This window comes from Mangifera indica, chromosome 6 (genome assembly GCF_011075055.1).
Source record: "Mangifera indica cultivar Alphonso chromosome 6, CATAS_Mindica_2.1, whole genome shotgun sequence".
Taxonomy (NCBI): Eukaryota; Viridiplantae; Streptophyta; class Magnoliopsida; order Sapindales; family Anacardiaceae; genus Mangifera; species Mangifera indica.
The window spans coordinates 13,363,888-13,389,772 of NC_058142.1; the positions used below are offsets into that span (position 1 = coordinate 13,363,888).

Below are 25,885 nucleotides of genomic sequence, written 5' to 3' on the forward strand. Positions count from 1 at the left end.
AGAAACCTAAGAAAAAACATGTTGTAAAAGGGTTGTGACATAGGTAATGGTGTTTTGGTATTTTTGGCTTCCAAGGGTAAAGTCATTATATTACATTAGTTTAGCTGATCTCAACTTGTGTTAAACTAAACCCAACAACTTAGCTCACCTTACAACCCTTCATTCATACATTGTATGACATATTTTGTAGTATGTTATATCATTGTGTGATGGGTTGTGAGAATTCCATGGATAATACCATAGGATTTAGTTGAGGTTCCCGAAAACCCCTGAAATGAAGCCTTGAAGTATAATGGGTGGCCTTGTACTCTAATTGGGTTTTGAATGTAGCATTGGGCTTTCTTGACAAAAATGGTCATCAATAGAGGGAAAAAGAGGGAAAAACATGGGTATCTTGTGAAAGTTTCAAAAGATTAAGAATGTTTTTTTTATTATTTGGAAAATCGTATACTCCTCCAGCATTTAACCTTCTCGTGAAAATCTAACGACCTTATTTATAATTTCTTGCATCTCCAATATCAAAACCATAAAAGTAAAAGGAACATTGATTAAAATAGTTGTTTCCTTGTGGAGCTTATAAAAAATACATGACTTCTCACTTTTATGTTCATAAATCATCAAATTATGGCCTATATCTATATAGCCATAAGATTGTAAGCGTGAGCTGACAAAAATACTGCCATATATAGATCGAATTTTCACTCCCATTTCTCCTATTTTCAAAATTTCATCCAAATTAACAAATATTGTCTCGTCTTTTTGGCAGTTGTCTTCTTCAACATCACTCTTCATCGTTTTCATTCTCCATTGATGGGATTTAATGGTAGACTTCAGTCTAAGTAACAAGAAAAAAAAAAGGTTAATTATAACCTTTTCTGCTTCTTGTACATATTTTATGATAAAATATTGTGTTAATGTTTTAGTGTAATACACTAATTTATGGGTAATACTCTACTCTAGTCGACATTTTTCCACTTTTGATTATTTTCCTTAAAGTTTAAGAATACATAAATTACATATCAATACACAATAATTTTAGAAAAAAGAAAAAAGATTGATCTTCGTACCTTGATTTAACGATCTTCCTTGATTGATTTTGTGTTTTTTCGTATAAGATTTTGCAAATAAGAATGTTAGATGATTTGAATGGGAGTTAGAGATTGATAGGTTTTAAGGTTTTTGTTTAGGAATTTGTTGGAAGCTTAGGTGCACATGTAATATTGTATTTAATTAAGTTAGTCATATGGCTTAGGATTAGAGTTGGTGGTTAATTTTTATAAACCCCTTAATAAAAATATTGTTTTGATTAATATCCCAAACTAAATTCAAACGTACACATCCAAAAAGAGTTTGCTTATCCTCGCAATTATTTACTATGATACCATTTGCAAAGCAAGGGTCAAACGATGGTTCACTACAAAGTCATAAAAGATAACCAAATTTGACTAAACACAAGGTTGCTTGCTAAAATTTATAAGGGGTAGTTTCAAGATATTAAAAAGATTATCTAAGCTATATAAACAACCAATAAAAATTATAGGCACTAACAATAAGTATCAACTTGTATATAAACAATAATATATTATTATATAATTAGATAATATTAAATTAAAGATAAAATATCACCTAATCACGTGATATTAATATATAAATTAGTATTAATTATAGTGCATAATAAATATCCCCCTCCAACCTTATTTCAAGGGTTAATGACTGGGGTTTGATGTCAAATCTTCAACTTATAAGTTTAAGTACATTGTGACAATGTGACCTGATAAGATGGTGAGATTCAATTGGTTGAGGTCTCTTTCTCATTCAAACAGAAAAGCAACTCAAAGCCTTTTCTTAATGTTGAAGAAAGACAAAATGTGGTCGAAAACGACAATTTTTAATGTCGTTTTATGGCTTAGTCTATATTATTATTTTGCAGCTTGCTTTAAGAAATTAAGTTCCTTGATTAGTGGAGACACGTGTTTTTGTTCATTTAAAAAGAAAAGGCTTTAAAAAAATGAAAGAATAAAAATTCCAAGATAATGAAGCCATGATCATCTACTTTATTCCCATTTAATGCTCATAAATTAAGTTAGTGTTTTAACTTTGTAAAGTGAAGCCCATCACCCTGAAAAAGGAAAATTAATTATGATTAAAGTAACTTTAATTTTGATTTATTTGTATGTTTACTCATAATTACTTCAATAAATTATGCAATTTCATGAAAATTAAAATAACTTTTAGAATTGTAATATTTCATTTTGTAAAATTTCTCATGTACTAAATTTTACAAGTTACAACATATATTTAAAATTCAACTATTGGGTATAAATGACTTGAACTGAGTCAAATATTACATAGCATAGAGGTTAAATTTGAGCTCGAATTTATTAGTTTTCTGTCTGAGCTTGAGATACAAGGACTAATTCCACCTTTCAAAATAGGCCAAAGGACTTATTCTCATCTAAATTTTGACACATTCTCAAAATCTCACTCATAGAGTTTCAAAAATTTAAATATTTACTCATAAACTATTAACCAAAACTATTAGTTATAAGGAGTAAAATCGTCATTTTATTATTAAACTTTAAAATTTTAAGAGTTATATCATTTTCTCTTCATAGCTTAGAAAACTAACAATTCTCCTCAACTCAAAAGTTTGAAAAATTCATTGTTTCCTCTAAAGTTTTTTTCTTCATTCTTCAATTATGAGAATCCACTGTTATCATTGCCCTAAGAAGAAGATATTGACGACCAGAGAAAAAGATATTAGGGTGGTTAGTTGACGGCCACAATGGATTCTCGTCGTCAAAGAATCGAAAAAAAAAAACTTTAAAGGAAAATGTGAATTTTTCAAACTTTTAGATAAAAGCAAATTATTAATTTTTCAAATTATAAAAAAAAATGATTAAACTCTTAAATTTTAAAATTTATTAATAAAATTATAATTTTATTCTTAATTATAACTAAAATTAATAATTTATAAATAGATATTTTAAATTTTAAATTCTCATAAATAGAACTTTGAATACGCATTAAAACTCAGATGAAAATAATGTTTTGGTCTTCAATTTAAGTGTCACATCCGAAAAAGACAAATAAAATGAATTATTTATTTCTTTTCCTTAACAAGACAAATTTTGAACAGAGAAGGAGGGCTATATATGTAATTAAACGCAAAACCAAGGTTTGATCTTTTATGTTCTACTCCCGCTCACGGCTCACCAAATTCTGGCTCCACTTTTTCTATCTTTAGAAAAAACCCTAAAACCGAGACCACTACCAAACCAGAGATAGCAGCTTTTTGAAAAATCTGAGGTCAGTCTTCGAATTTTCGAACTCTTTTTCTCAGCTTTAAGTTTATTTGGACTGACATCTTCTCTGCTTGTAAGTAATTTTGCTTTTTCTTAATTCAACTTTTTTGGCTTTTTTTTTTAAAAATTTTGTTGTGGCAACTTGTAATTCGAAGTTGTTTGTTTGCTAATTGAGCTTAATTTTTAGATTACTGTTGTTTTCAGTGTGAGCTGTATGGAATTTAAGTTTTGAAGAGTTTAGTTGGTCTAGCTGCTGCGAAAATGGTGGAAAAGAGAGAAAATTAAGCGGAAATTGGAGTGTAGTGCTTTTTTTAGGCTGAACTCGGTTAAGTAAATCAAAAAGGTTTAGACTGAAAATTGTTTCAGATTCTTCTGCTTAAAAATGTTTTTAGGATAAAAGTTTTCAGAGAAAATGGAAAAAAATGAGTATTTGATTCTGGCCTTATTTATTTATTATTATGTTTTCAGTTTTGTTGGTTGTGGTTGATGAGATTGCAAATTGAGTTGAATAGTTTAGTTGGGTTAATTTGGATTATGCGTGGAAGCGGTGGAAAGAAACGACAGTAAGTTTGGTGTATAGTGCTTCTTTGTAAGCAAAACTTGGTTAAGTAAATTAAAAGGTTTGGAATTTAAATGATTCAGATTCTTCTTCTCTTTTTAAAAATATTTTTGAGGTAAAGTTTTAAGGAAAACTGGAAAATGAGTATTTGATTACTTGGGTTATTTCATTTTTCCCTTTTGGCTATTAGTTTAGTTGGTTGTGGTTGATTGCAAATTGAGTTTAAATTGGTTGTGGGGTTTTGGTCTCCAGGGTTTGGAATTTGGAGGTGTGCTTTCTAATAGCAATGGAAAAGCCTGTTGTGTTGCAGACTTTTAGAGTTGGAAATGGTACTGTAAATTCTAATGGTGGTGAGGCAGTTCATGGGTTAGTGATGGTTGATGATGATGGTAAAGAGAGTGAGAATCCAGGGAACGAACTTCTTGAGGATTTGGATTCATATTTGGAAGATATCAATGACCGTTTAACCATTTCAAGGATGGTAAGTGATTCAGTTATCAAAGGCATGGTGAGTGCAGTTGAACAGGACGCAGCTGAAAAGATTGCTGAGAAAGAGCTGGAGTTGGCAAGATTGAAAGAAACATTAAGTCTTTACCATGTGGGTGGTGATGAAAGTGAATTGTCTGGGTCTTCAGTAATGCAGCATGGGCCAAGAAGTGAAAGACCATACTCTAGCTTGTCAAATGGGTCATTTGATTCCTATGGAATAGTAGAATCTCTGGGTAGCCTTAAAATTGTGGCAAAAAATCAGTTAAGGAACCTTAGAAAAGAAATTGACTGCATTAGAGGGAGTTGTTCTATGAGGAGGATAGGTTCAGGTTCAGTTTCAGAGATGGTGGAATTGGGTGGTATCCTACAAGACAATGTATCTGACATAAAATGGATGGATGTAGATAAAATACTTGATTCCTTGAGAGCTACAGATGACATGATTTGCAAACAGGTCGATGACATGGTTTACTTGTCAAAAACATCACTCTGTCAATTGCAGCAGGAGAAGGAGTTTCAAAGAGAGATTGAAGATATGGTAACAATGAATTGTATTCGGGGTCTCAAAGAAGAGTTTGAAGAAAGATTGTGGGATCAAAATGCTCAGGTTTATGATAATGAAAATTTAAGCTGGTTTGAGAAGATTAAAGAGATTTCAAGTTTACGTCAGGAATTGGATGTCATTTCCAAATCACTATCTGTTCCGGAAATTGGACATATATCTTCTCATGGGTCAACGGAGATTGGCGAGGAATGTAGTAACAATAAAAGGACTGATCATTTACATCGTAAAGTTTCAGGAAATCATGTTTCCTTGTCAGCTTCTCTTGGGGATGGTAATGGGAAGCACGATGAGTTTGCTGTGCCAGAGAATGTGGACTATGCCCAACTGAAGCACATGTCAAAAGAAGAATTGGTTAATTATTTTAAGACTGAAATGACAAAAATGAAGAGAAACCATGAACTTGAAGTGCAAGAGATGACTGAAGAATATTTCAGCCTTAAGCGAGAATACTTAAGAGAAAGAGGGTCTTCTTTTCCATTTAAGAAGGATAAAGAGTTTGATACATTGAGGAAAAAGATTCCAGAGGTAGTTTTGAAATTGGATGACATTCTTTTAGAAAACAAGAAGTTGGTTTTATTTAATAAGAATGCTGGGAGTCTTTGCAGTTTAAAGGATAGATTGGAATCCCTTCTTTCAGAAAATCACCAGTTGAGGGGCTTGATTACTGATAAGAAAAGAGAAATTAAATGCCTGTCTTCACAAGTTTCTGATACCGCAGAGATAATTTTGCAGCACTCTGTTGCCAAGGCAAACTTGTTAAAGAGAATTGGAAATCTTCAGTGTGCTCTTGAAGACGCTTGTTTTGAAGCCTCAATAACTGAAGATGTGTATAAATGCCTTCTCAAAGGTGTGGTCAACTCTAATAGCAGTGCCGAGGAAAACTTGGTAAAGAGAATTGGAAATCTTCAGTGTGCTCTTGAAGACGCTTGTATTGAAACTTCAATTACTGAAGATGTGTATAAATGCCTTCTTAAGGGCATGGTGAACTATGATAGCAGTGTCACAGAACTGTCAGATATTGAATCTAACAGCATGTATGATTTTGAAGATTTGGCTATGGAATCCTTCGTTATGCTAGAACTGTGTGGAGTAATATTCAAAGAATCCTTAAAGGAGGCTGAAGAGAAACTTCTTGATTTGAACCTGAAATATATTAATGAAAATGAACTTCGATTTCATGTTGAAACCGAAGCATTGCAAAAGGAAGAGGCATTAAATTTGGAGGTCACAGAGAAGGAAAGACTAAAGCAAGAAACATTCTTCCTGTCATCATTGATAGAAGAAAAGGAAAAATTAGCCCAGGAAGCAGCCGCTGCATTGGTAAAAGAAAAGGAGCAATTCGCGTTGGTTTCTCTAGAGTTGAACAATTTAAGAAATACAACAAGACAACAGGAAATGTTAATTTCTGAAAGAAGTAAAGAATCTGATGAAATAAAAGGTGAATTGAGCCTAGCATTGGAACAGATTGAAGGATACAAGTTGGAGTTGTATGACCTAAGACACAAATTTACATTGAAAATGAATGAGATAAAAGACATTGATGAAGAAAGGAAGATGCTTATGTCTGTTAATCAAGAGTGGCAAAATTCCAGATTATTGGCTGAAGCTGAAGAAAGGGAGCATAAGCGGCAAATACAATTCTTGACCATTCTTGTTCAGTCTTTATACACGAGAGTTGCTGATTTGGAATGCAGAGTAATGAAAGATATTACAAGAGGCAATATGAGGTACATTGATAAAAATGTCTTCTTTTTTTGTTTTTTTTATTTGTAATCTGTATGGTGCTATCAACAAAAATTATGGCCTTTGCTGATTCTGGTTTTTTTTTTTTTGGCATGCTTCTCCAGATTGTAGATGTTTGGATTGGTCTTATAGTTATGCATAAATCACATATGCTTTATCCAGTCTGTGTTTCCTAGGTCATTGACTGTTGTTTATGATTTGCCTAAATTTTGAGTGAGTGGAAATCATGATTTGCCTGACACCTTCCCATTTTTTCTTTTGACCCTATGTTCACTATTGTGTTTTAATAATGTAATGAAGTGAAGTTTTTGCTGTAATTTATATAAATGAGTCCTCAAGACTGATAATATATATGATTTTTTTTTCTCTTTGATAAGAGTAAATTTTATGTTCTGTCTGAAATTTTTACAGTGTTGAGAATTGCTGTGATTGAATTTGATTCTCCTCTAATCTTCAGGCTTCAGTTGTCATTTATATGTAAGCACTCATTGAGATTTTAGATGAATTTTGAAATAGTTTATTGACATGTAACCATATATGCATGTGGCATTTCTTTTAGATTGGACAATTTGAGTTCTCATTTGAGAGCTCTTATTCAGAAAGCTAAAGTAATCAAAAGCAAGGGGTTGATGTACCAACAGAGGCTTGAAAGGAGGAGTTCTGACCTTCAAAAGGCTGAAGCTGAGGTATGTTAAAAAGTTAGCATATGCCAGAAATACTTCATATTGATCTGTTTAATTTGAGTTTGTGTTCTTATGATTCATGTTTTGTTGTGTAAGGCATAGAGCTATATATGATGCTAACTGTAAATTGGTGTGAGGGCTTGAAAATATTGCAAACTAAATTTGTGCATACTTTCATTAGTTCAAAAAGGGCTATGTTCAGTCACTCACAGTTGGGAATTTAGGTTGTCTAAGTCAGTTTTATCCCTTATAACTATGCATTGTGTATTCGTTTTATAATAATTCTAAATCACAGAATTGTTGCTTAGATAGCGGAGTTGGGATACTAATTATGTGTTTTATTCCCTAAATTGTTGATAGTTCTCAGCAATGGTCCATCCAGAAACAAATTAAAACTAAAAATGTCTGATTGAATATTAAAAATTACTTGGGAGTTTATCAGTAGCGGATAAATTTTCTGCTACCTTTTCGCTGTTCTCTGTTTTCTTTTCTCTTCAATCTCCTTTATCTTTTCTCCTCAATCTATTAAGGTCATCCCAATACCTTAATAGATGTTCGGTTAAATATAAAAAATTATAAAACTTAGTTTACAAAAGTAGTGCTGATATCAAGGCAGTAGAGTGTACCTATAGATGCCAAAGAATGAAGGGCTATGTGCAGCATCATTTTCGAATTTTGTATTAAAAAAATTTAGTAGATGTTCGCTGCCTCTGTTGTTGTCTTTTCTTTCCTTAATATTGTATTGTTTTCTTCCAAATAGCAACAAGAACTTCAAAATTGATGGTTATATCTTTGGTTTACTGAAGTTATTAAGAATTAAAGAGTACATGAAAATTTATGGAACTGTTTTGTAAATAGTGGAGATAGATTCAATTAGAAAGTATATTCAAGATGTTCATCTTTTTATTCTCTTGCAAATATGTCTTTCGATGGCCTTATACTGTACTATTTTTCTCACTGAATTCGTTCTTTGAGTTCAGGTTGATCTTCTTGGGGATGAGGTGGATGCTCTTTTGAGCCTTCTTGAGAAAATATACATAGCACTTGATCATTATTCTCCAGTATTGCAACATTATCCTGGGGTAAGTTGCTTTCCGTTTCCATCATTTATACTATCATGTTTTGAAATATTTGAACACAATTTATGTTTCTTTTTGCTTCCATCATTTAATTCAATGCTATCTTACTCAATGCAAGACGAGAATTATTTCAATTCAATCAAATTTCAAACACATGTTTGCTTGCAGCTACCAGATATTGCAACTTTTGAGAAAAATCATGTCTACTTAATATTTTGTGAAGAATATTAATGTTAGCCTACTTGAATCTTCCTTAAGAGTTCAGTGACTTAAGTCTTTCTTAAGGTTGTTGCCATGTCTACGATAAAGCTCTCCCTGTGCAAGAGATTTAGGCTTGTGTATATACACATTAATTTTTGTATACATACCAAAGCCTTCTATAACCATTTGCTTGTATTGTTTTTTTCAAGTAACTTTGGATTTTATTAGTTGCACAAAAAATTGTAGGAAGCAATGTCAATGATAAAGCTCACTCTGTAAAGTAGCTTGTATTTCAGTTAGCGTGTTCTCCAATTGTAGAACTCATTACTCGTGACAAGTAGTACTTGTATTTTTTGTCCTGAACATTGTATATTTTTGCAAATTACTAGATAATAATTTTATTGATAAAACATTCACATGACTCCTGAAATGAGTTATCGTGTACCCTTTCAGATGTTATCAACAGTTATCTTTATAAAAGTCACTTAAAAAACCTATGAGATAAAATGAATTCTTCTGCTTGGAATAGTTCATAGTTTGCATGGAATGAAGTTGATATGCTTCCTATGTAGTTTCCCATGTTGTCTAATAAGATTTAGATGTGATAAATCATTCATGCTTGCATTTATGTTTCACATCTTAGCGCAACTCTTCAACAGTGTCAATCACTGAGAAGAGTGAGAAATTGGAAAATGCTTTTAATACAGTACATATAAATCAGGCCAGATTTTATACTTTTTGTAGCTATTAGTGGAGAACAACTTATATGATGTATTAATGCTTTTGTTATACTTAAAGTCACTGTTCAGATTCAAATATTAAATATTTTTTTATTTGAGATCATGTTTCTTATGATGGCTTGCTTCCCATAGATTGTTGAGATTCTGAAATTAGTTAGAAGAGAATTGGGTGGAGAATCTACAAAACCAGCTTGATCTGCTCTTCCATAAGGTAACTTTTCCGAAACAAGTTGTCCGTCATCGTGAGTTGTCGGAGAAATTTGAATACAACAGAATAAAAAATGAAAGGTTTTTTCTTGGTTTCCTTACTTCTATTTTAATTAAACAGATTGAGATCTCCATGGTTTCCTTTTTGCCACGCAAATCCATTGCATCGTGAAAACTTCCAAAAGGAAAGAATATTTTGCAGAGTTGAGGTGGAATCGGTATTACTCATACATACACTCTCAGCTCTGGTTTTGTGCATGAACCCAAAAAGGGAAAAGATGCTGAAGCAAGAGAGGTTAGAGTTTGTAGCATTAGAGTTGTTTCTCATATTCTTTTGTAATGGAGCCAAGGATGCTCCCAGTCTCCTTTGAACCATAGTTTATAGTTGTTTGTGAAATTACACTTTTAGCGTCCCCTGTGTTACTGTAGGTGTATGTATATTATACGAGTTATGAACCACAGTCAGCTTCTGTATTTGGCAGTTTTTTAGTTTTACATTTGCCCCGGTTTCTTAGTGTTAATAGTCTTGTATTATAAATCTATTTACAACAGTTAACGATAGAAAATTGTTCTTTTATTCAACATATTATGGCTCTTCTATTGCCAAGACGCTTGAAATATGGCTTTCTCCAGGGGAGGCCTTCGAATTAATGAATCATTGGTTATTATTTAATTGGATATTTTTTAAAAGGTTTATTTGGATGAGCATTGATAATTTATATACATAAAATTGAAGTATATAGTTTTGTTGTATTTTGATTACTAAATATAGCGGTATATTTGCAATTACTAAAAATTATAATAATTTCTTGTGATATTGTCAAAAAAAAAATCCCATTTAAAAAAGAAAAACCCTCTAACAAAGAATAGATAATATTTTTCAGTAGCAAATAATTGTATTTCTTGTTAAATGAATATATAGAGAACATCAACCATTTGAACTTGAATCAACTATTTAACTTGTTTCAAATTTTTTTGTCATGTAGATGTTATTATATTAGAAAATTGACTTATCAATTTTTTTTTTCTTTTGCAATTCGAATGAGTCAAATTTAAATTGATTTTTATTCAGATTCAGTTTTATTCGAATATATTTAATAAAGATTTTTAAAATAAATTTATATTTTAAAATTGTACTAGAAAAACTAAAAGTTTAATGAAAGGACAAAAAAAAAATTCATAAAATCACGGTTATGATAAGTTATACAAGATATCTGCTTCTCAAGTTATGTAACATTAATCTCATCTCCAAACATAAATCAAACTAAAAACATGAAAATTTGAGAGAAGCACAAATATATCACATTTAAATAAGAAACTTAATAAATATAATTTTGGATATTTTAGTCTTCATAATAAAAATAGGATAGAATTGTCACTTTTGAAATCCTCTGGGTGTCTTTGATTATCACTCAAACCTCAAGGATGAATTTGTTTTTATCTGTTAATAGATTATCTGTTAGTGCAGTTGCAGGCACCTGGCAGCTCCGCGATGAAGAATTTGGATTTAGTTGAATGTGGACTGAAGAAAGCAAGATGAATTACAGGATGAAACTCGACACCAGAAATGGATGTCTCTAATTTATCTTGAAGGGGAAGTTGAAAGAGGAAGATGAAGATTTACGTCATTCAGAGCTTTGCAAAAGCTAACTAGGACAATAAGGATTAAAATCTAAGAAAAATTAGATTAGTCTGTAACATATGTGAAACAGGATAAATTAAAATTAAACAAAAAGTAAAAGAGACATTCAATTTTTAAGTGGTTCGATCTGATGAACAAAATGTTTAGATCTATAATATTGTCATTAGTCCGAATCTAATATAAGAATTACATAAGATATCGCACATAATAGTAGTGTTTACTTGGGTAGTATTTTCTCCTTTTCCTCTCTCCTATCCCTCTCTTTTTTCCTTATTTATATGTAAGATTTTTGAAAGAAAAATACATTTGATACATTCTATCATTTGAGATCTTAATTCATATTTTGAATTTAAATAAGAGGGGGTAAAGTGAATTAAATGTATAAGAGGGAATAATTTGAATTAGAATACATTTAAAAATTAAATACTCAATCCGAATTCATCTTTTTACTTGTTTTGTTGTGTCAAACTAATCGATCATATTAAAAATTATCAATCCTACCGCCTTGGGCTCCAAATGATTTGTGGCCCATATAGATAGCTTTTAGGCTTTCAATTTTAAAGGGCAACTAAATTCACAAACAACAAAAATAAATGATCATCCCTTGAAACATCCCATTAATAGCGTCCAACATTTTGGTAGATTGCTTAATTTTCTATGTTTGAAAAAGCATATATTTATTATTAATATAGTTGAAGAAGAAACTTCACTAACCATTTTTTATGGACATTTCTTAATGCTTGCATGTGCTTTCACCAAGAACAAAGGAAACATTTTGCATCTTGCTTTCCTTCCTTGTCTCAATTATTTATTTATAATTATTGTTATAGTGGATGGATATATACCCATTAATAGTTTTTTTTTTCATTTTGATATTTTTATAACATATAGTTAATTTTTTATGGGATACCATAGAGATATCATAATGTAATTATAATTTAATAATTTATAGTCTAATGATAATACTTTAGTCCAATTAAGCTATTACATGTATCCTAAATTATTTTATATTCAAGGGATAGCTTTAACTCGACTTGATTGAGTTGTCTCGTATTCATCTTTTTCGAAGACTTTTCTTTTTCTATATATTTTTCTTTGATTGTTCTTTTTTTTTTTTCTTTATCTTTGATAACTCTTTCTCTTCTTCTCTGTTTACTTCTCTAAGGAACTCATCACCATCTGAAGTAAGTCAAATTTACGTCCAAACAAAGTGTTTTATTTTTAAATCGAGTTTAAATTATTTTTTGTTTAAATTCAATTCGATTTGAATATATCCCTAATTATATTTATCTATCAAATTAAAGGGATAATTTAGTAATTTTACTTTGAATTATAAATTTTGTATGTTAAATTCCTAGGATAACTATCTCATGCAATAAAAGATGAGATTCGGTAATTGGAGACAAGAAATGTGAATGATATAAAGAATCAAAGTGGTTGGTCAGTCGAGTCAATACTATGAAATCAGGATGCAATGAGCCAACAATGTACTGCAACTACCATTAAATAATAGTGCCGTGCTAACCAGTTTTTTTTATTATACTCAATTGATAGAATGAGGTCCACATTTGTTGCCATACATTACCAAAAATGCCCAAAAATAATTGTGTAGAACATTATTCAATATCCTACCTATTATAATACCTAACATTAATGTCCCTTCCTTTTTGAACCTAAATAACAAGGTAGCATTAGTAGTGGATTTGATCCAAATTAAGTCATGCCTTAGACTAAGTAGGGCTAGACCTAAATCGATTTGGTGCAACTCAATTTAACTCGATTCATATTCTTTTAGTTTAAATTCAAACAAAGTTTGAATTGGAAAAGTTAGCTCATTTTTAAAATTAAATTAAACTCAAGTTAAAGAGAGTTCGACTTAATTTGACTCACAAATTAGGAGATACTTTGATTTGATTTGAACTTGACTCATGACTCAATTGAGATTATGTTAAATAATTATCAAAATAGTGTTGTTTTGTCCATTATTAGGTAAAATAATATCATTTGTCAATGAGCAACAAGCTTGAGTCATGAATTCGAGTTATGAACTTAAGTTGAACCAAACCGACCCATTTTTTATTCAAACCAAACTCAAACTATCCTTATTTTGGCTCATTGAACTTGATCTGAACTCAAGTTGAACCATTTTTCATTCAAGTCAAAATTGAACCAAAAGGTGTTTGGGCTCAGCTCAATTTGTATCCACTCTTAAGTGCAAGCTTGGATTGAAGTTAAGTGTCCAACTCAAACTTGAGTTCAAGCTCATTTGAACTGGTGCAAAATGTCTCTAGAAGGTCGTTAACAAGATGAATAATATTATCAAAGGTGTGAATAATGTTATTAGTAAGATAAATACTATTATCAGATAAACAAAAAAGTCAATCTCTAGTCAAATTGAAACTTCAGTTCGAAATTAAGTCATTTGACTTTCTTTGGAGAAACTCCATCATTAGATACATTGTTGATTTCAACTAAAATTTAGTTTGTTTTTGCTTTCAATGACATTATTCATCCTTTGGTGACATTGTTTTGCTCATTTTATTGTCAACTTTTCGATAATACTATACACTAACTCAAACAAACTCAAGTTTATCCAAATTCCCATAAATCAGATTTAGTGTTTTACTCCAAATTCCAATTGATGCCAAAGTTTATCCAAAGAACAACACTAAAACTTCTTGTGAATTTTCATTTTATACCATTTCAAATATTGTAAGGATAAATGAAGTTAAGCGTATTTTGTTCGAAAAACTTCTACTTTACTACTAATGCATTTAAAATTGGATATTTTTCCTTTTAAGTTTTGGAAAATGTTATTCTTAAAAGGCCAAAAGACTTATTCCCCCTAAGGTATAGTGAAATCTCAAACTCATACCTTTCAACTTTCAAAAGCTCAAACATTCACTCATCACCCAAAATTTGTTAGAGTCAAGGGTAAAACCGTTATTTTATCAATAATATTAAAAAATTTATAATTTTATCTTATTTTTCTCCCTAGGTTTTGAAAGCTAACAACTTCATCCCTGCCTAAGCATTTCAAGTTTTAAAAAGTGACTATTCCCTTCTACACTTAGGTTTTCTTTCTTCTCCCCTCTCTGACCACCACTCTGTCACTAACGAGTTTCACTTCCCACTGTCATCATCAGAATCTTTCAGTCAGTCTCCTTGGAAGCTCATGCGATAAAGAGAAGAGACTCTCTATTGTTTTTTCCCTGACAAGGAGACATGTCTCTTCATCAAACAAAGAGACGACTTCCCACTATGATCATTTGAATGATTTTGATGGTGAGAGTGGGAAGAGGAAGGCACCGATGATGAAGTGGTAGCTAGAAAGGGAAGAAAAAAAATCTAGATGGGGGGGGGGGGGGGGGATAATCACTTTTAAAAACTTGAAATGTTTAGGTAGGGATGAAGTTGTTAGTTTTTAAAACCTGGGAAGGGCAATGAGATAAAATTATAATTTTTTTAATACTACTGATAAAATGATATTTTTAACCATGACTCTAACGGAAAAGTTTAATAGATTTTGGATGATGGATGGGTGTTTAAGTTTCTGAAAATTAGAGAGTATGAGTTCGGGATTTTACTATACCTTGGGTGGGAATAAGTCTTTTGGCCTTCTTAGAATAATAAAATTATATGTGCACTAAGTTTTGAGTACCAAATTAAGTTTTTAGATGATATTTTATCATGTGATTAGATAATTTTTAATTGAAGATAAATTAACATCTAATAACATGATAATACATTATTTAGATAATAAATTAGGTACTCAAAACTAGGTGAACATAACATTGCTCTTCTTTAAATGTGATAGGGGGGTCAGTTCTCTCATGGCCCTACAAAGGCCCCTCATTTTGGCACAACCAATAGGGGCACAATTGAAAATGGTAGATGAAAAAGAAGATGCCAAAGATTTCATGCATATAGATAGAACAAGTATCACAACATGATTAAAGCATATAAAAGAAGGATAAAACTTTTACTTATTCCTTTGCCTTTTATAGTGATATATGATGATAGATTAAACTCCTCACTTGAAGAACCTCCAAAGGAATGCACCTTCCAAGCCAAAATTTAGACGGAGGAGAGAGTTTTTAATTTGTTTTGTGAGAGAACATAAAGTGCAAGAATGTTTATATTAGTTCAAAATAAACTAAAATGCACTTTATATAATAGTGACTCATTTTGCATTATTAAAATTCTTATTTGACCTAAAAAATTGCATAATTTGAAGTCTTGTCATATATGTATATCAAATATATATCTTAGCTACTTTAATTTAATCTCACTAATATCTTAACTTTTAAAATGTTATTTTTGCAGTAATATAACATTTTATATAATTTTATTATCCTTCGGAAGATGCTAATCATCCTTGAATAATTAATTCTCCTTCTCGAAAGTTTAGTTTATTGGTGTAACCTTTTAAATTAACCGTAACATAGTCGTGAGTCCTTTTTCGGAGAATTCAAAAGTGCATCTGAAAACTCAACTATTATAGTAAACATCTAGCAATGTGTCATACTCTTTAAACTACGATGAAGAAATACTCCATCGAACCGATTATCTCTAATTGTATGTTCCATATAGGTAATATCCTTTCATTATCCTATCTAGATTGATTTTAGACTCATGGATCATCAAAGTCTTAATTTTGATTTTTTACGAATCATCGATTTAAATATTCAAAACACGTCATTACAAACATCCTCTACATAACTTACATTATACTCTGATCAGAGATTTCGGTTTCTAATATTATTGACGTTTGCTCTAGAACTCAAATTAAATCGAATCAACAAATATTCAAAACCTAATATTTTTCAAGTCTATAGATCTGATCTTGATCATCATCTATCTTCATATACAAATAACATGATGGTTAAAATAAGGAATTCGCTTCCGAAATAATTTTGCTTCACGCTCCCAAATTTCATATTACCAGCAACTCCCTACAAGTTTCAGAAACTTCAAAAAAAATCCCCAAATGCATAGAGTTGCAATATAGTTGAATTGCTCTTGAGCTACTTTTGGCTCGGCTATTATCAAAGCAACCTCAAGCTCGAGTAGCTCAAGTGTTTACTCAAATCGAGTTCGAATAGGTTAGTACTGAGTTTGGTAAATTTAGACTAAACTCTTTGAATCAACAATTTTTAATGATCTTTTCTTGAATTGAGTGTAAGTTAGTAATTCATATCTCAAACTTGAACTTTAGCCTACAACTTCCAATTTTGCCAAGTTTGAGCTCAAGCCTTATATCTACTTTATCGAGTTTAAGTTCAAGGCAAACAATCCATGGCTCAATTGCAATCCTAACCATGCATCAATATTATGTGTCAACATTATCTAGTTTTTTATATATGTAAGACTACAACACCATGCATGAATAAAAAAGGTAGATAACTTATGTTTAAATATTTTAATTTTAAATTGGAACTCTTCTCTAATAAATAAATAAATAAATAAAATCTATCAATAAGATTACTCTTGAACAATTAATTTGGAATTACTTAAGTTATATACATAAGGTTTTTTATTGGACTAAAAAAATGTTAACAACACATAAAACAATATGTCACTCAAGTGGATTCAAGTTAAACTAAGCCGAAATAAAGGCTAAAGAAGAATAAAAATTGTTTAAGATAAAGGAAAGGCCAAACAACTATTTCCCACCCAAGGTTTGATGTTTTCTCAAGTTTCCACCTTTTAACTATGGAAACACCAAACATCCACCTATGGCTGGTTAGATTTAACAAAACTCTAACAGTGGTAAGGGTAAAATCGTTATTTTTACTATAATATTAAAAATAAACTAAAATAGAATCTAATTTTGCCCCCCTAAACTTTAAAAACTAAAATTTTTCCCCAGCCTAAGTTTTAAAAAATTGTAGTTTCACCCTAGGGTTTTGTTTTGAAATCTCTGACAACATCTCCGGCCCCATTGCCGACGGCCTCTCCCTCTCGAAGCATCCTCTCCTTTTGACGATCTTTTTTCTCTCATTTGGAAGCCCGATCGGAGTCAGAGAAGTCGTGGAAGACGAAGAACTTCGTCGGGGAAGATGAAGTTCTTCGTCTTCTCAGTCGTCGTCGTCTAGGAAGACGATTGTCTTCCTAGACGAAGACGAGATAACTCGTCGTCCTCTGGGAAGACGAGTCGTCTTCATCTGGGAAGATGATTTCTCTTCCCAAATGACTTCTCTCTACGTCAGATGCGTAGTGCAAGAGTTGAGGGAGGCCGTCGGTGGAAGAGAAACCATCGGGAGGGGAAGACGGCCGGTGATGGCACCGGAGAAAGTGAAAAGGGTTTGGAAATAAACCCTAGGGGGGAAATGTGATCTTTTCAAACTTAGCTTAGGGAAAAAATATTAGTTTTTAAACTTTTAGGGGGGGAAATGAGATTAAATTTATCACCGTTATGGTTTTGTTAAATCTAACCGGTCATGGGTGGGTGTTTGGTGTTTTCATAGTTAAATGGTGGAAACTTAAGAAAACATCAAACCTTAGGTGGGAAATAGTCGTTTGGCCTAAAGGAAAAAACAAATAGTTGAAAAAAAAGTCGTTAAAGATAAATTTGTTATCATTGTTAATACAAAATCTCTAGAAAACATGAAAGGTTATTGGAGAAGATGAGTTTATCGATAAGTTTCTAACAATTTGACAAGTCAAGCTAGTTCAATTCGAATTTAAGTTCAAGTTCAATTAAGTCAAACACCAATATGAGTATGAGCCAACTTATTTGCTTTTATTTTTTACTTTATGTTCTAGATTACAACCTAGAACATAAAAATCTAATTCTCCTTCGCTAGTATTATTTTAGCAATTATGCAAGTGTATATATCTAAAAAAACACCATAAAATAAAATTTGGAAGTTTTTGTTTTTAATTATATTTTATGCAAAATTACAGATTTACCTTTCATTTGTTAATTTTTCCCAACTAACAAAATTATGTAGGAGTTAAATGCATATTTCACAGTCCTTTGTATTTATTGTGGTCAATCAAATCGTCAAGGGTTTGATGTAATTTTCGTTTCATTTGTTTGCAAATTTTTCTTGGCGACGGTGACAAATGAAGGGGGTTCAGTATTGCTCTCACAATTCTTTGTAGTTCGATATTACAATTTTACCCTTTATATGCTAATTGGGAGTTAAGTGCTTGTGCTTCACAATCCGAATTACATCAAGGATAATATTTTATGCATAAATAATATATATAATTTTATATATAAATAATAATATATTACTGTATAATTAGATAATTTTAAATTAAAAATTAAATAATATATAATTAAATAATAATATGTTATTATTTGTACATATTATTTGCAAATATAGTTTTATTATTACATCAAACTTTTGGGGTCAAATATATTTAAACTTTTGAAAAGGGTTGTGAAGAATCAAGCTACTCATGAGCATTTTATAGTTTAGCTTAAATATATTTGAGCTAAAGTTTGGTATTAATTGGTTTAATGAACGCACGAGCCCACGATTTGGGTGAAGTGATATATTAATAAATCCTTATAGGGTGTTTGGTTCTAATCAATAAATATTATCTTAATAATCTATTTTTTATTATTTATATTATTTTGTTTAATTTATCAGTAATAAAATATTACAGTAATTTTTTATTATCAATAGTGATGTGATGAATAATGTAGATGATAATCTGATTATCATATTTATTTTAGGTATTAAAAAACTATTAAAGTAATTTTGATTTTATTATAATTATATTCTTATGTATTATTTTTTTAGAATAAAAATAACACATTTTCAATTAATATAGTAAGTAATATAAAAAATATTTTAAAATAATTATACCTAATGGTGTTTAAATAAATTAATTTCTAGTATTCTTTTATTACTTTTAATCAAATACAATAATTATTTATACTTGCTATTATCAAATATTATCAAATATATTAATCATTTATATCTAGTAACCTTCTGGGGGTGTTTGGTTTGGGTAATATTTTATTATCAAAATAAAAAGATTACCTTAAAGATGGATTACTTAGAAGATTACTAGGTATAAATAATTACTATGTTTGATAAAATTTGATAGGTATAAATAATTATTGTGTTTGGTTAAAAGTAATAAAAGATTACTAATAAATTATTTTACTTAAATGCCCTTAAATATAATTATTTTTAAATATTTTTATATTATTTGTCATATTAATTAAAAATAAATTTATTTTTGTCTCAAAAAATTAATAAATTATAATATAATTATAATAAAATCAAGATTACCTTGATAATTTTTAAATACCTAAGGTGAATATGGTAATCAAATTACCACTTATATTACTTATCATGTCAGTATTGGTATTAGAAGATTACTGTAATATTTTATTACTGACAAACCAAACAAGGAAATAAAAGATAGATTACCAAGATAATTTTTAAAAACCCAAACCAAACGCCCCCTCTAAGTAATCTATCTTTAAGATAATTTTTTAATTTTAGTAATAAAATATTATTCAAATCAAACGCCTCCTTAAAGTTTCAAATGCTTAAAATTTTATTTTTTAATTTTGAAAATATGGGATAATTGATTTTATAGAGTTTAGATTTTTTTTTTGAAAAGTAAGAGGTTAAGGATAATTTTTTGAACCATGTTTTTAAGTAAGCCATTACTACCTCGACTTGTGTTTGAGCCAAGTCTTTACCGACTCAATGATTTTGAACTTTGTATATATGGAACTAAACCACACTCAAATTAAACACATTTTAGCTAAACTTGACTCGTTTACCCCTTACTTTTGAAAGTGTTTTTGTTATCAAATAAATTTAGGGTGTCAATTAATTATACCTCCAAATTTTTTTAAAGAGGAAACTTTACTTGAGTTAGACTACTGTTTCGGAGTTGAACCAACAACACTAGATAAGTAAAATCCAAATACAATAATTGACTCTATAATCATTATATCAAATGAAACAAAAGTTTAATTTTAATATATCATAATAAATTTTAAATATATACTTTCAATGTTCATTTAAGTGGGATATTAATTTAAATAACCATTTTTTTTAACCCTTTAGCTATATATAACCACTTTTTTTTCATTGCACATATATAGCCCAAAATATAAAAATCTAAAATACCTTTAGCATTTCATTTAAGCAGGAGACTCATGCACTTGATGTTATTCTGTCTTATTAAACGTGAGAATTATAAAAGAGAGTTATGATTCCGAGTAAATGGTGTTGATGTTTGGTTTAGCCAAATGAAGTTTGCATTGGTGACAAGGCTAATATTTAGCGATAATACGGATGTGTCATCATATGTACACATTTCAGGGGTCCCTTAATTGAGACGACAATACTTTTCAAGGGTCGCATCAATTAATTATACTGATTGAAAGTAGCAATTGAGGCATGTTATTGGGGCGATGACGATGAGGACGGGGTGAAGCTAGCTGTATTGTATTTTGCACATAATGCTCTAATGGGGGTAGACACTAAGAAGGTAATCCAAAATCAGTTCCTCAAGATCTTCATTCATCTCATTAACATCCATAAACCTATCAAATTCTTCTTCAAGATCTTCATTCTCATCATAATTATAATCACCATCATCATCATTGCAATTACCCAATTCTTCATCCTTTGGGATAGTCTATGGTTGTACCCAATCATATGTCAAATCATTGATATTATCTCTTTCTTCAATTTGACTCTTTGTAACATAAAGATGGATCGAAACTTTTTTTTCGACTGCCATCATCATAAATTCAACATCATCATCATCTTGGAGCTCATATGGGCTTCCAAGCACTGCCAAATCATTGTTCGTATATATACAAATATTTGATCGCCTTCAGTTGATTCTCATATGAAAGTATATTTTCTCAACCAATCTTTTGAAATCAGCACTTGCATTAGCCATCATCATTTTTTTGTCGCAACCAACATATCTCATAATATCATTATCTTCGATAACCCAATGCCCCCCTAACTTAGTCATAAATACAGCTTTGACCATTTTGAAATAAAAATAAAACCTGTAAGATAATTTAATAAAAAAATTAGCATGAGATATTATTAAAATTGATTTTAAAAATAGGAGAGATTGACTTGGCCCACCGACCTGGCTATGGCCGGCCAACCGACCTGGCCATGGACGACCAACCAACCCAACAAACACAGATCTCACGCACCCAAACAATTTAAAGACAAGAAAACATTTCCGGTTATTTATGCAGTATTTTATCTAATTTTACTTTTAAACACAACTTTTATCAAACAATCATGAATTGTATACTGTAACAAAATAAATAATATTAAAAAGTTGTAAATAATATTTAAAAAGTGTAGATATAAAACTTATCAAAATCTTTTTGTGTTTATTATAATATTTTAACAATTTCTTTTCGGTTTTTTTGTTAGAATGTTATTGAAAGTGAATCACAACTTTGGACACTATTGTTATTTATTGGGAGACTCTTTTCATTTTTAAAAGAAAAATTAAACTGAAAATTGATTATATTTATATTGTAAAAAAAATATATTTTATATATAAAAGAAAAAAAAATATTTTAACTAATACCCTATTTAAGCGACCTTTCCGGGCTTACCCAAACCTACGAACTTTTTCTGCAATGAGAGGAGAGCGAAAAGGGTACTTTGGGAATAAGAAAAGAATAATTGCACTGCCGTTGAAGTTCAACAGTTCCAACTAAGAGACAAATGCATGTGACCCACCTAGCAAAAGCAAATAATGGTGCCCCATTACTCTATTTAATATTAATGTCAATTGAAACTAGCAGTTACACAAATGCTTCAATTATATTAAAATTAGTACAATGCAATACAACTTAATTGTGTTTGTGTTAGAATCTCTTGGCTAGTTTTGACAATTGATATAGAAATTTTTATGAGTGATCATCATTTAACCACTCAACTTTTGACCTAAAAATTTTTCCACTTAATGAATATATCTTGTCATATTTTTTCTTGCAAAATCTAATTTAAAATGCAAAAAAAATATTTGAATTGGCCATATCGACCTGAACCAAAATCAAAATCATTAAAAACAAAAATTGATTGATAGTATTTCGATGTATTATCTGTATTTGTGAGTGTATCACTTCTACGTTCAATTTTTGTCGTTAATTAATGTCCAGACAACGATTAGTCATATGAAAACCCAACTAACACTCTAAACGGTCATGTTGTTGGTTGATGTATTGTTGTGTCTTGTAATGAAGATCATTATGATACCATATCAAAACGTGGGGAGGTTGGGAAGATGACAACAATAAGGTTGGGGTAATATAGTAAGGCCAAACGACTATTTCCCACCCAAGGTATGCTGCAATCTTAAGTTTCTACCCTTTAACTATGGAAACACTAAACACCTACCATGAGCAGTTAAAATTAACGATGGTAAGGGTAAAATCGTCATTTTTTCTATAATATTAAAAAATAAACTAAAATATAATCTATTTTTGCCCCTCTAAACTTTAAAAACTAAAATTTTCCCAGCCAAAGTTTTAAAAAATGGCAGTTTCATCTTGGGGTTTCGTTTTGAAATCTCCGACGACATCTCCGACTCCATTACTGATGGCCTCTCCCTCCCGAAGCATCCTCTCCTTTCGGCGATCCCTTTCCTCTCATTTGGACATCGGATCGGCGTCAGAGAAGCCTTGGAAGACGAAGAACTTTATCGGGGAAGACGAAGTTCTTCATCTTCCCCGACGAAGTTTTTCGTCTCCCAAGGCTTCTCCAAATGGATGAAAAGAGATCGCCGAAAGGAGAGGATGCTTCGAGAGGGAGAGGTCGTTGGCAATAGAGTCAGAGATTTCAAAACGAAACCCTAGGGTGAAACTACCATTTTTTAAAACTTAGGCTGGGGGAAAATTTTAGTTTTTAAAGTTTGGGGAGGCAAAAAAAGATAAAATTTTCAGGCGTTAGGGTTCTGTTAAATTTAACCAGCCATGGGTAGGTGTTTAGTGTTTCCATAGTTAAATGGTGGAAACTTGAGATTGCAGCATACCTTGGGTGGGAAATAGTCCTTTGGCCAATATAGTAAATATATTAACTACATTTAAAATAAATTAAAAAAGAAAAACAATTAAAGTAATATAATAATTTAAAATTTCAATAATCAAAAGCTCAATAAATCCCTCGAATGTTGTTCCATAAGGGATTTTAATCAATTGTTTGGCTCCTCCAACATATTTCATTGTGTTGTTGCCACCTTGAATCCATTTTCCTGGTAACGAACCGATGCATAACCATCCATTTTAATTATCAATCCTACAATGACAAGTTTTTGAAGATAATTATTCATTTATAATAAAAAAATTTATAATAACTATGTAAAACAGTCGTACAATTATTAATAAAAAAACTCCTCATATTTTTCTAATATTTTATTTATCCCCCTATAATTATTTAACAATTTATATAACACTTTCGTATGTTATCTTATATCAAAATGCATCTATCTGTTTTTAACGTTCCATTTAAAACATTTTTATAATATCTATACTTTGAAATAGATATTCAAATTCTATACTTTGAAATAATTTAAAATGTCAATAATAAAAAAATTCTTCAAAAATCTGAAAAATATAAGTCGATATATCCTAAAACGGTGAAATTTAAAAAAACGGAACTGAAATTTGAATTCTAAAAGTTGAAATACCCTAGAATGATAAGAATCGAAAAATTCTTCAGAAATCTGAAAAATACAAGTCGATATATCCAAAAACGGTAAAATTTGAAAAAACGAAACTGAAATTCGAATTCTCAAAGTTGAAATACCCTAGAATGGCAAGAATCGAAATTTTTTTCGAAAATCTGAAAAATACTAGTTGATATATCCTAAAACGTTGAAATTCAAAAAAACGGAACTGAAATTTGAATTCTAAAAGTTGAAAACCCTAGAATGGCAAGAATCGAAAAATTCTTCGAAAATGTGAAAAATACGAGTTAATATATCGTAAAACAGTGAAATTCAAAAAAACGGAACTAAAATTCGAATTCTAAAAGTTGAAATGCCCTAGAATGATAACAATAAAAAAATTCTTCAGAAATCTGGATAATACGAGTCGATATATCCTAAAACGATGAAACTCGAAAAAACATAAAATTTCAATTATAATGCGCCTACAATGTTTAATATCAAAATGCCCCCTTAATTTTAATAAAATTTCATTTAACCCCTCAATTATCTCTTTTTTTATTTAACACCCTTGTATGTTGTCTTGTATCAAAGCAATACTTATCTATTCTTAACATGTTATATAAATCCTTTATATATATTGTAAAATATCCAAAAACCCCCCATATTTATCTAGAATTATTTAACCCCCCATATTTGTCAAACATTGCATTTAACCCCTATATTACAACATAAAAACTAACTTAACAAATAAAATTAAGTTTTAGGCTAAGATTGGTATAAATACCTTTTTTCGATAAATAGTTTTTTTTCGAGTCGAATTCAAAAATACGAACTTCTTCGGTCCAAACGAATCCTCACTAATTGATCTTGCATAAAAATGAAAGCGAGAGAGTGAGTGTTTGAGTGATATGAGAAATGTGTATAATAAAAATGAGTGAGGAGGGTTTATATAGATGAGGGGAAGGATAATTTTGACATTTTAGAAAAAGTTATGAAATAATAAAGAAATATCAAAACGCCTTTACAATGTAAAATATCCAAAAAAACTCTCATATTTATCTAGAATTACATTTAACCCCCCATATTTGTCAGACATTGCATTTAACCTCTATATTACAACATAAAAACTAACTTAACAAATAAAATTAAGTTTTAGGCTAAGATTGTTATAAATACCTTTTTTCGATAAATAGTCTTTTTTCGAGTAGAATTCAAAAATACGAACTTCTTCGGTCCGAACGAATCCCCACTAATTGATCTTGAATAAAAATGAAAGCGAAAGAGTGATATGAGAAGTGTGTGTAATAAAAGTGAGTGAGGAGAGTTTATATAGATGAGGGGAAGGGTAATTTTGATATTTTAGAAAAAGTTATGAAATAATAAAGAAATATCAAAATGCCTTTACAATGTAAAATATAAAAAAACCTCCAATATTTATCTAGAATTACATTTAACCTCCATATTTGTCAGACATTGCATTTAACCCCTATATTACAACATAAAAACTAACTTAACAAATAAAATTAAGTTTTAGGCTAAGATTGTTATAAATACATTTTTTTGATGAGTAGTTTTTTCGAGTTGAATTTAGAAATACGAACTTTTTCGGTCTGAACGAATCCCCACTAATTGATCTTGAATAAAAATAAAAGCGAGAGAGTGAGTGTTTGAGTGATATGAGAAATGTGTGTAACAAAAGTGAGTGAAGAGAGTTTATATAGATGAGAAGAAGGGTAATTTTGATATTTTAGAAAAAGTTATGAAATAATAAAGAAATATCAAAATGCCCTTATAATGTAAACTATCAAAATGCCCCTTAATTTTAATAAAATTTCATTTAACCCCTCATAGTGAGTGAAAAGGGTTTATATAAATGAGGGGAAGGATAGTTTTGGTATTTTAGAAAAAGTTATGAAATAATAAAGAAATATCAAAATGTCATTATAATGTAAAATATCAAAATACCTCCTAATTTTAATAAAATTTTATTTAACCCCTCGTAGTGAGTGAGGAGGGTTTATAAAATGAGA

The 25,885-nt window shown here is 30.2% G+C and overlaps 1 protein-coding gene across 4 annotated transcripts; it reads left to right on the top strand.

Moving 5' to 3' along the window:
• Positions 1-3,192: 3,192 nt before the first annotated feature.
• On the top strand, positions 3,193-10,155 carry LOC123219313 (WPP domain-associated protein). 4 transcript variants are annotated; one of them, XM_044641198.1, is made up of 6 exons: positions 3,193-3,309; positions 4,117-6,645; positions 7,221-7,347; positions 8,325-8,426; positions 9,497-9,575; positions 9,693-10,155. In XM_044641198.1, exons 2-5 carry the CDS (start codon positions 4,151-4,153, stop codon positions 9,557-9,559), a joined length of 2,787 nt encoding a protein of 928 aa, XP_044497133.1. In that variant the 5' UTR covers positions 3,193-3,309; positions 4,117-4,150; the 3' UTR covers positions 9,560-9,575; positions 9,693-10,155. The 4 variants fall into 4 exon arrangements, with proteins under 4 accessions (XP_044497133.1, XP_044497132.1, XP_044497134.1 ...); XM_044641197.1 differs by having other exon boundaries at positions 3,227-3,378; XM_044641196.1 differs by lacking the exon at positions 3,193-3,309 and adding an exon at positions 3,407-3,868.
• Positions 10,156-25,885: the final 15,730 nt, after the last annotated feature.